General features: G+C 37.4%; 1 protein-coding gene across 1 annotated transcript; it reads right to left on the reverse strand.

Moving 5' to 3' along the window:
- Nucleotides 1-1,822: 1,822 nt before the first annotated feature.
- On the reverse strand, nucleotides 1,823-2,204 carry LOC116875945 (keratin-associated protein 3-3). Its single transcript, XM_032871787.1, has one exon. It carries the CDS (start codon nucleotides 2,202-2,204, stop codon nucleotides 1,908-1,910), a length of 297 nt encoding a protein of 98 aa, XP_032727678.1. The 3' UTR covers nucleotides 1,823-1,907.
- Between the last annotated feature and the right edge of the window lie 9,470 nt (nucleotides 2,205-11,674).

Here is an 11,674-nt window from a genome sequence, read left to right on the forward strand (position 1 = left end):
TCGATCCCAGGACTCTGGGATCATGACCTGAGCCGAAGGCAGAGGCTTTAACCCACTGAGCCACCCGGGTGCCCCTGTCTGGCAAATTTTTGTGAGGTTTTCTTTTTTCCTTTTTTTTTTTTTAAGAGTTATTTATTTATTAGAGGGAGCATATGGGTCAGTGGGAGAGGGGCAGAGGGAGAGGAAGCCACTCCCCTCTGAGTGTAGAGCCTACAGCCTGAGCCCCCAACCCAAGCCAAAAGCAAGAGTCAGTTTCTTAACTGACTAAGCCACCTAGGCACCCCTGTCTGACAATTTTTAATATGTCATTCATTCTGGAGGATCTATTTCAGGAAGTCTTGGTATTGTTGAGTGTTGAGTTTTGTTCTGACAGGAAGTTAAATCACTGGAAGATTCTCTTGATTGTCTCAGGCTTGGTTTTAGACTTTTCTAGAGTATAATTTGTTGTGTTCTTTACTCAATTTGTGATTTTTTTTTTTACTCTTTTTGGTGTGTCCTTCCGGAACATCAGTTGAATGCCAGAGGTACTGAGAGCTTTGTCATCTCTGGATGTACTGGAACTTCGGTGTCTGTTAGTACTGATTGACATCTGGTATCTCCATTCACCTCTTTATCCCCAGAAGCCATTCTTGTTAGCCTCATGGAATTTTATCATGCATGCAAGCAACCCAGCCCTTTGCAAGTACTTAATAAGAACGTTTATTTACACAGACTTGTGCACCTTCCCTCATACATCTTCTTCATCTCTAGAACACTGTTGGGCAAATTCCAGCTCACTAATTTCCCATTTAGAAACAGTTGTGCTTCAAAGTTCACATATCTAGAGCAGAACACAGTATTTCCTTTTTTAATTCTCTCTTCCTTCTCTGCTCCTGTGCTCTGTAGGTGACAAAACCCCACTATCTAATCTCTCTTTGACCACAAGCTCAAGTCAATTTGTCTTTGTCTTTCCCCTGTTTATCACCATGGCGACAATCTTAATTTCTCAATTGTCCTCAATTTTATGGTATCACAGCACTTTGCTAATACTACCAATAGAACTTATTTTTTTATTATAATACGGTGCCCAGCATTCAATAAATAATTGTTAATGTATGAAGGAATGAATGGGTATTGTGTTTGTATCTGCCTGACCTTTTGAGCAGGAACAATAAAATATAGGGCACGTAATCAGGTATTTAATAACTGTTTACTGAGTGAATAATGACATTATAAAGTTATTAATTTTTTTTTGCATAAACACATTAGGTCATTGGGAGTTAATATGTTATGTCTTCATGTCATGTTCAGTTCTTTCCAATTTACCTTAAACCATTTTTAGGGAAGACAAGGCAGGAAAAGTCTATATGCAAGTATGCTGAAATAGTGGACCATCTTATATGCAAGACCATTTAGTTTTCTTTCAGCAACAAGAACAATAAAAGCAAGAAATATTTGTACAGTCACAATTTTTAGTTTTGCAGATGTTCTCAGTTCTTAAAAGGCTGAGAAGTACATTTAATGAATTAATAGGAATAAACAAACATAATTGTAGACATTTGTGCTATGCCAGAGATGTAAAATTTATTGTATGATCATCAAGAAGCTCCTCAGTTTCCAGAAAGATATCACCCAACACTGGAAACAGAACTCCCAAAGCACCCAAAGAAAGATAAACTTTAATATGGAGGAAATGAAAAACTTTGGGAAGCCAATAGCATCCACCTATTCAAATTGCCCTTGATTACTAATATCTACCACATGGCCAGTCTCTTGGTTTCTTTTTGAGCCAGGGTTGGCAGGGATAACGTCATCCTTGTTCCAACTTGGAAAGCAGAGGCAGTTAGTTGCAGGTACAGAGACAGGTGAACACTAAAGCTTCTGGGTTGATTCTTTCAAAGTCAGGCACAGAGCAAAGCAGCCATCATTCAGCAGCAGCTTGAGATGCAGGGCTCACAGGAGGGCTGAGTGAAGGTCGTGAGGTTGATGGTCTCCAGGCCTGGGGTGGGGTGGCAGGAGTTGAGCAGGAAGCAGGTGGGCACACAGGGCTGAGGAATGTGGCAGGGTGGGGGGCAGTTGTCACAGCAGGTTGGCTCCAGTAACCAAGTGGTGTGAGGGCAGGTGCTGGGCAGGCAGACTCCGCACCGGCAGCATTTGTCAGAGGAGCAGATGGTGGTGGCGGGGCCGGTGGGGACGCTGCAGCAGCAGGGAACACAGCAAGCCATGGTGTTGGGAATCTGTTTTTAATTGATTTGCTTGTAACGACAGATGAGGCTTCTAAGGTGTGAATGTCTCCTCTTGCTTTGAGGCTCTTATATACCCTCCCTAGTGGGTGTTGGTCCAACCAGAAGGCTTCTTTCCTGGTTCTTGTTTATATTAGTGTATCCATTATCCTTTGATTGGTTTGACATTTAGATGCTTTTAAAGAGTCTCTATTCTCCTAATTAACATTTATTTGAATTCCTTGCTAAATCTGAACTGATTACTCTTGCTATTTGTGACTGGAACACAAGCTTTATGACGTATCACCAAAAGCTTCTGCTATTACAATTCCAACACCAGACTTTCTGGGGAATATTGCACAATAGTATACCTGTAGTTTGTAGGTCTTATCTCTAGTCATGGTTTAGTGTTTATTCTCTTTGCCTCTGTCTGTATCACTTGGCCTGATGATGTATTCTTGTTTGGAAAAGTTGAACTTAAGTTTAGTAACTTTCTTTTAGCTTTGGGACTTTAAAAAAATTACTTAATTTTTTGTTGAGATATATAATCGACATGGAACATTGTATTAAATGTTGGGACTTTCGAAGATCGTACTTATATTAATATGGAGAAATACACTATTGAGAAACATGGCAAACTTTTAAAGACACCTATTATTCCATTTTTTACTCTAAATATTATATATTTAAAAATTTGGACAAAATAGGAAAGTATAAAGAAAAATTGCTCATATTCTTATCAAGAGATATTCTCTATGAATATTTACATATATGCCTCTAGTCATTTTCCTATTCATTTATTATTATGTTACTGGAATCATACCTACTTTTCTGTAACTTGCCTTTTGCTTAAACATATATATTTTCATTATCTTGTATTCTTAAATATATTTGATAATGTTATTCTTAGGGTATCCTAGTATGCATCATACAGTTACACATCTAAGTTACTTAAAAATTTCATATGATTAGGTTATTTGCAAGGTGGTAATTGTGGCAGTAGTAACAACTGTGGATAGAAGTCTTTATGCACATTTCTGACCATTTCAGGAACAGACTTATTGGGTAGAATTATTGGAACAATATTTTAAGGCCTTTGATAGTCATTGCCATACTGCCCTTCAGAACAGTTCTTTTTGTCTCTATTTATGCATTCTCACTAGCTGTATTTGAGAGTTGCTGTTTCCCTATACTGTTTCTGATGGATATTTTATTTTAAAAGTGTTTTGCCAACTTAGTGGGTAAAAATGAAATTTCATTATTGTTGTATTTGTATTTCTTTTATAATGCGTTAAGTTGAGACAGTCCTTCATATGTGTATTGATTATTTATCTCTCTATTGAGAAATGGCTTGCTTTGTTTCCTTCATTAACTGTTAAGTGTGGGGAAAGTTGAATTTGTAGCTTATATCTACATCCTAAGTAAAAGAATAATTCAAGACACACTACTAATATTCACATGAAATTACTAACAGTAGAAAATGAAGATAAGGGTCTAAGTTAATCTGTATATATTTTATTTTATTTTTCCAGTGTAGTGCATTTTCTTCCCAAATCAGTTGTTTCTGTGGTAGGAAGGACCTGGACTCTTTAGTTCCAGTACACTGTTTAGGCTTTAGATATGGTTCAGTGTTTAAGAGGGAACACACAGTAGGCTTCTGTGCAGGATCATCCCGACCTTCACACCATTCCACTCAACTTTGACTCACTCATACTTCAAGCCATGATTCTTCTCACTTGCTCCCCACCTCTTCCTTTAAGTATACCTGTGTATCTGTGCATTTTGGGGGAGCGCGTCTATATGGTTTTCCTGGATGGCGTGTAGATTCAAAAGGACCATATTAGGAGTCAGAAAGCTCTTTATTAATCCCAGTCCTGCTCATTGTCTTCCTTGTTATGGTAAGTCATTCACATTCTAGAGCTTCATCCTTTCTCCTTTGCAAAATAAGAATCATAATATCTACATTCTTTTACTTGGAAGATTATTTTCCATAGACAATCATAAAGTGCTACACAAAGATAATCATTATCCAAGTAAGTTGCAGATCAAATTCGAAGTAAGGAAAAGGAGAAATAACCAGTCTAAAGAAAAAAAAAAACATAGCTGCAGACAAGTAGAAGAGGAACCCTATAGGAAACAGCAAGCATTTATTTGAAGGTTCATACCTACAATTAAAACAGCTGGCACATAAATTAATAAAATTTAAATTTAAGAAAGTACTCTATGACTCGGGAAAAAAGGATTTGTAATCTCTGCTGGTGTCCCTGGACTTCAACCAGATTTATCTTTGAGTGAATACCTGCCAAATTGCTCATTCTTTTACTTAGGACTGACTAACATTTTCAGTATTTTAAAAATAATTTAATAGACATTTATTGAGCACTTCCCACGTGCTAAGCACTGTGATAAATTTTAGATACCTAACCATGAACAAAATAGATCTCATTCTTGCTCTTGTGGAACTTGGAGTTTGATGGAAGGTTTATCATGCACATATTATTTTAAGTTGCTGTTATTATACATTATGATAGGAAGGGTTCTAAGAGCATAAACATTAAAAGCAGAAGGAAATTATTTTAACATACTAAGAAAAACAGTATAGGGAGGTTTTCAGATTCTCACAGAATTTCCTGGCAGAAAGAGATCACTCTCATTTAGAATGTGGTGTTACTTTGAGTTAGGCTTATAAAGATAAAGAAATTATTACTGTTCTGTGTAGAATGTTATGTTTTCACAATTATAAATATTTAAAGTTATAGATTAGAAGCAGTTTTAAAGTAATACGTTTATGATAGTAAACTCATCTCTTTTATTGAAAAGACTTGCGGTGCTTTATTAAATTTTTTTTCTTTGCCAGGGTCTAAGAGACCTGGGAATAACTCTCCTTTGTTCGTAAATTAGGACAGTGAATCCTAGAGCGGTGAGGTAATTTGCCTTAGGTGGCTGGTGACTGACTTGTTATAAACTAAATATAGGACCTATTGAGATTGAGCTACCTTTTTGTGGTTTAACATACAAGTTTAAAGTATGTGTCAGAGATACTAAACATTTTATTTTAAGAAACAAAATTCACCTTTTTCCTTTAAGCAAATGCAGGAAAAACGTGGTGATTCTGATTAGATGGTAGATTTTCAAATTGCTGAAAATCTGCATACATGTACACATGCACCTGCGCACACACACAAGTACTTGCCTAATTTTAATTATGCCATCTATAGTCAGTGGAGGTGTGGGGAAGGAGAAAATTCTTCCTCTACCCTTGAAGGTCTTCCAGTTGGCCTAAGAATTAAATTTACATGAGAGAGATTAACAGGAGAAAACACCAAAGTTTTATTATGTGCTCATGGAAGGCCAATAATGAAATTGAGACCTAAAGAAATGACTAAGGTGGGCAAAGAGACAGTACGTGAGAAACTGGCAGGTCAAAAAAAACCTTAACTTTGGGAACTTCAAATAGTAAGGAATTGTAAATGGAATTTGGGCTATGGTAGTAAATTAGGAGCAAGTAAAAGGTAGCAAGGTTTGTTTATATACATCCTTCTCAGCTTTACATTTCTTATCTCTGGTAATGATGAGGATGTGTCTTTACCTCCTAATACAGGGAAGGTATCTTTCACAATGGAGATTTATTTCCTGCTTTCACAGGGACAAAGGAGGATCTGGATGTCCTTGCATAGGCTGTCTCTGAAGTAATTTTTATTTAAAATAATCAGTATAAAAAATTAGTATGCCAGAGTGGCACATCTTGAGGTAGCCTGCCCTTGGCCCTACAGGGGTATCTGTGATAGTGAAGACCTAAATCAAAGGTTGATAATAAAAAGAAACAAAATAGGATTGTTAGTTTCTTGCTTCAAATCTCTCTTTGCTTGGAGGTTTCAGTCTTAAAACCCTTTGCTTAGGGAGCCCCAACCTCAGGGTCTTTGCATTTCTTCTCTCCTCCTCCCCTCACTTCTTCTCCCCATCTTCAGTGGACTCAATCCATGAGTTAGTAAGCTGCTGTTGTGTCTGGAACAGCATCTCCCCTCCTCTCCTGCCTTGTCATCTTCTAATTTTTAGCCTCGATAGCTCAGAGGCTTTCCATAACTATCCCTCACCCTGACACTGAATCACCAGATCTGGGTTTTAGTTCCTCTGTGTGCTTGCATGCCATGCTGCTCACATCAGTCACAGCAGGATCCACATGGCATTACACATATATTCATATGCTCATGTAAAACACATGTATTGTGATTACAATAACTGGTTTGTCTTAGGGTTCCTGGGTGGCTCAGTTTATCGAGGATCTGACTCTTGGTTTTGGCTCATTTCATGATCTCCTGGGTCATGAGATTGTATATTGGGCTCTATGCTCAGTAGGGTGTCTGCTTGAAGGTTCTCTTCCTCTGCCCCTCCCCCCGCTCTCTCTCTAAAATAAACAAATACTTTTTTTTAAAGATTTTATTTATTTCCGGGGGTGGGGTGGTAGAGAGTGAGAGCACAAGCAAGGGGAGCAGTAGGCAGAGGGAGAAGCAGGCTCCCTCCTGAGCTAGGAGCTCAATGTGGGACTTGATCCCAGGACACTGGGATTATGACCTGACCTGAAGGCAGACACGTAACTGACTGAGCCACCCAAGCACCCCAAATTTAAAAAAAAAAAAACAAAAAAGACAGCTTGTCTGCCTCCCTCATCAGATTTGAGAGAAACTTGAGGACACTCAAGGTAATAACATTTCTTTTATCTTTACAATCCTAACACAGATATGGTGCCTGGCACAGGGGAAGCACTCATGAAATACTGGCCAAGTGAATGAATGAATGGACTAAATTCCTTGTTGGTATTATTGTAGCCTGAATCCATGTACCCCATGGCTGCTAAGTTCTGTTCATTCAAACCACTAATAAGCCTGTGAGATTGTCTGAGAAATCCCTCTCTGGAGAGACTGACAAACACACTAAGGACATTGAGAAACATATTTATTTAAAGGCTTTTATTTCTTCCCTTCCTTGCCCTGCCTTTTTCTTTTTTGACTTTATTCTTTTGGTTTTAGCTCAATGCTTTTCAGATTTTGAGTTGTGCCTTTGTATATGAATGACACATATATACATTACACATGTATATGTATACTTTGTGATATGTGTAATATATGAATTATATATGTATTCTGTCCCTAAGGCTGGGTAAAGGATAATCTCAAGATAAAGTAAGTAGATCGGTAAAAACAAAACGAAGTCATAGATTAAATCATGTTTATTTTTTGTATTTTGTTTCTTTTTAAAGATTTTATTTGTTTATTTGACAGGCAGAGCACAAGCAGGGAGAGGGGCAGAGGGAGAGGGAGAAGCAGGCTCCCTACCAAGCAAGGAGCCAGATACTGGACTGGATCCCAGGATCCTGGAACTAAAGGCAGATGCTTAACCAATTGAACCACCCAGATGCCCCATTAAATCATATTTAATCAAGCCTTAGCTCTAGTTCTCAGCTCATCGCCTGGAAAGTTTTGACATTCTGTTGATTTGAATTTCTGTGCCAAGGATGGTGGCAAGTAGAGATATAGTGCCCTACTTCTAGAGTTGGCCACTTAAGTTCTCTTTAAGGGAAAATGAAGTGGAAATTGGTAGACCCATTAAATGACCCAGATCTTAGAACTGAATACCTGCCACTTTTAATCTGTGAGCCAATAGATCCTTTTCTGTTATAATTGGATGTGATGATTTTGTTAAAGATTCTTACATTTTTTATTTCTCTTGCATTTTTGAAGTTGATGTCATAACTGTTCACTCAACTTCTGGCTGTTGGTATTGGAGGCTCTGTCATATGGTAGAATTGGGTTTTAAAGGGTCCAACTTTTTTTTTTTTAGATTTTATTTATTTATTTGACAGAGATCACAAGTAGGCAGAGAGGCAGGCAGAGAGAGAGGAGAAAGCAGGCTCCCTGCTGAGCAGAGAGCCCGATGAATTGGGTTTTAAAATCAGACATACAAGGAGCTGAATTCTGGATTTCTTACTAAGTAACTTTGAGAGTGTTGAATAATTCTTTAAGCTTCATTTTTCTCATCTATGAGTGATGTTTTAAGGATTATGTGAGTTACTATGATTTACCTAGCAAAGTGTAGGGAAATAAATATTGGCTTACCTCCAAATTGTATTTGGCTGAGGAAAAGGAGAGAAAATAAAAGATAACCAATTTGAAGTTAACAAGCCTAGGAAGCTAAATAGTTCCAAGCATTCGTCTAATAGATTATTTCTTTTAATAAAATAATCATCTTATCTTTACCTTTTAAAAAAAATTAGACATATACCCAAAACTCTGACATACACAAACAACAAATCTTGCCAGAGAAATAGTTTATTGGAAAACCCATCATGAATTTGTTTTCTCTAAGAAAATATCCAGTATAAGAAATGGGATCCACAAAGCAACATGACCAGAAAATACAGCCGAGCTCTTAGAGAATTCATTAGTATTTTGATAATAGATGATATTCACCTGCCCAAATGAATGAAATGGTTATTCAGCCAAATAATCATAAAAAAAGGTCTCAATTTTTCTTTCCATTAAAATGAAAGGTAGATTTTCATATCTGGGCCATCTGGTCTGCCTCAACATCTGATAAACTGCTGAGGCAAGTGAATACTGAATAGACAGCTTCTGGGTTTTTCATTGTCAGGCATGGAGCAAAGCAGCCATCATTCAGCAGCAGCTTGAGATGCAGGGCTCACAGGAGGGCTGAGTGAAGGTCGTGAGGTTGATGGTCTCCAGGCCTGGGGTGGGGTGGCAGGAGTTGAGCAGGAAGCAGGTGGGCACACAGGGCTGAGGAATGTGGCAGGGTGGGGGGCAGTTGTCACAGCAGGTTGGCTCCAGTAACCAAGTGGTGTGAGGGCAGGTGCTGGGCAGGCAGACTCCACACCGGCAGCATTTGTCAGAGGAGCAGATGGTGGTGGCGGGGCCGGTGGGGACGCTGCAGCAGCAGGGAACACAGCAAGCCATGGTGTTGGGAATCTGTGTTTTTAATTGATTTGCTTGTAACGACAGATGAGGCTTCTAAGGTGTGAATGTCTCCTCTTGCTTTGAGGCTCTTATATACCCTCCCTAGTGGGTGTTGGTCCAACCAGAAGGCTTCCTCTCATTTTTGTTTATCCCACTCCTCTTCACTAAGATTCTCTAATCAGTTTGGTATTTACTTGTCCATTAAGAGTCCTGCCCCTTATTAAGGTAAATCATGTTTTTGACTCACTGACTTGTCATTTTTGTCATAAGATGATTACATTTTATCTTCACAGGGTCCTGGAATGCCAAACCTTATATGAATTATGGATAATCAGTCTGAGAGACAATTTAGCTATGGTTTCAGAGGCTATATTCTTTTCCTTGTTTTTCCCCCTTAATTTAAAATAATTGCATAACATGATACAATTTTTAATTACTAATTTTAGTACATATAACTCAAATGGTTAATTGGACCATCCTCTCAATAAAGTCAACAGGGACATGGCTACTTCTAGATGAACGTTGCATATGGCTGTATGCATCTCAGACATATTTACTTTATTTATTGAGGCTATAATTCAGGTTCTATTGAGTAAGTAGGATAGAGCCAGAATAGAATAAGATGAAACTCCTTTTCATTATTTTTAATCTATTCCAAGTTTCTGAAATTTGTATTACTTTTTTTTTTTTTTTAGCATTCTTTACTCAAAGTTATGTCAAAATGTAAATTTACTGGGAAGAAAGATCCACCCAGTTGCTGGCTTTTGTAAAATGTACTGTTAAAAGAAAATTCACCTCATCTTTATTCATTTTCAAATGAATGCTCTACTAAATTTAAAATAAGTTGAAACAAGGACTAAAAGGAGTAGTCATAAGATTCACAAAATGACAGTGGGTTCTGGAAGTTGATCTGATCCAATGTGATTTAGAACTATAGAAATCCTTTCTTCATGGACTTATTTCCTATTGTGCATATTTATTTGTTTTCATATCTTGGATCTTCAATTATGTTGTAAATTCCTTTGAGGAATGCCTTCTAAAGCATTCCTCACCTCACTTGGCTTTGGTTTGCCAGAGTCTAGGTTGGCAGATGAGGAAGTTGGACTGAATAATCTCCAGGGTGTAATATCCTGATTCCAGCATCTTCCCTTTGTTTAGCATGAAACTATTCAGGTAGTAGAATCTAAAGTACATAATTTGTTGGATGGCAAGTTGTTGAAGAAACACAAAGTACACATTCTTTGGTGGGGACGTTACTGAAAACCAACTTGGCCTGTTTAAAAGTGAAGAAACCTGGTTGAAACAATCTGCAGAAGATACTAAATGTCATTGGTAAATAAGCTTCATGCATTTTATTGGAAGAAAAACTCATTAGTGAAGTTGGCTTGATTTTTGCTTGAATATTGATATGTGTCACAAAGCTTATCAAATAAAAATGGTTAGCGCCTTCTAGGTGCTTTGCATCTTTGTGTGATCATCCATTGCAATCTCCTTCCCCAACTCTCTACTTCTCAAATCCTGCTTATTCCTCAAGTATCAGCTCAAATATCTTCTTCATGGCAACCTTTAGGTGGTTCTTCTAGATGTTTTCATTCTTTGCTTTCACAAAGTATGCTGCCTATCTTTTCATGTAAACCTCATTTCAGTCTGTTATATATTATGGCTCATCATTTTTATCTGTCTTCCTCACTCCAACGCAAACTCTCTGAAAGTGGGAATTATGACTTCACTTTCTTTGTCTCTGTCAAGTACCTAGGTCAGAGTAGGCATTTGATAAATGTGTTTTGAATTGGATTAAATTGCAGATTAGAATGAAAAAGGTATGTATTTATTTTTAGAATATCCCCTAATAATAATAATAATACTTTACATAAGCAGAATGATTCATTTCATTTCTGAAGTGCTTTTACACTTGTCAAAACGATTTTACATTTAAAACTTTACCTAAATGATTAAAAAATATGGCTCAGCTCAGTTTTTGGGGTTTCTTCTGTATGTGGATATTTAATTGCCAGTTTCTCAGAATCTTTAAAAGGAGAAACACGATGTAGTTACTTAAAGAGGCAGGGAAATATTAAAATTAAAAGTAAGAGCTGACCTTGGAATTTAAAATGATTTTAATCTTAGGATTTAATATATTTGACCATTCAGGCAATTTTCTTCAAGTATGTACATATCCTTGTGAGGCTTCCTTTTGCCTGTGAGATTTATGCTGATGTCATCAGATGGTGTCATTCTGCTGGACGTATTTATAGGTTTATGATGTGCACACATGTGTCAAGAGTTGTTTGGTAATTATAGCATTAAACACGAGACAGCACGTGGTTTGGGCACAGTGGTGTTTATTTAGTTTTAAAGTGAGGAGGTCCATGACAGTGTTTATTTGACTTCTCACTGGAAATCATTCAAAATGTAGAACAGTTCTGCAAAACTGAAGGCACAGGGTCAGAACATTTTCTTCCACAGCTTTTAATTAAAGACCATTTGCTGAGTGGCCCTTAATGA

Source organism: Lontra canadensis, unplaced genomic scaffold (assembly GCF_010015895.1).
Source record: "Lontra canadensis isolate GAN:19392208 unplaced genomic scaffold, GSC_riverotter_1.0 scaffold43, whole genome shotgun sequence".
NCBI classification, from domain to species: domain Eukaryota; kingdom Metazoa; phylum Chordata; class Mammalia; order Carnivora; family Mustelidae; genus Lontra; species Lontra canadensis.

What these genes read in the sequence shown, in the direction of transcription:
- LOC116875945 (XM_032871787.1), bottom strand. Translation starts at nt 2,204, where the DNA reads ATGGCTTGCTGTGTTCCCTGCTGCTGCAGCGTCCCCACCGGCCCCGCC.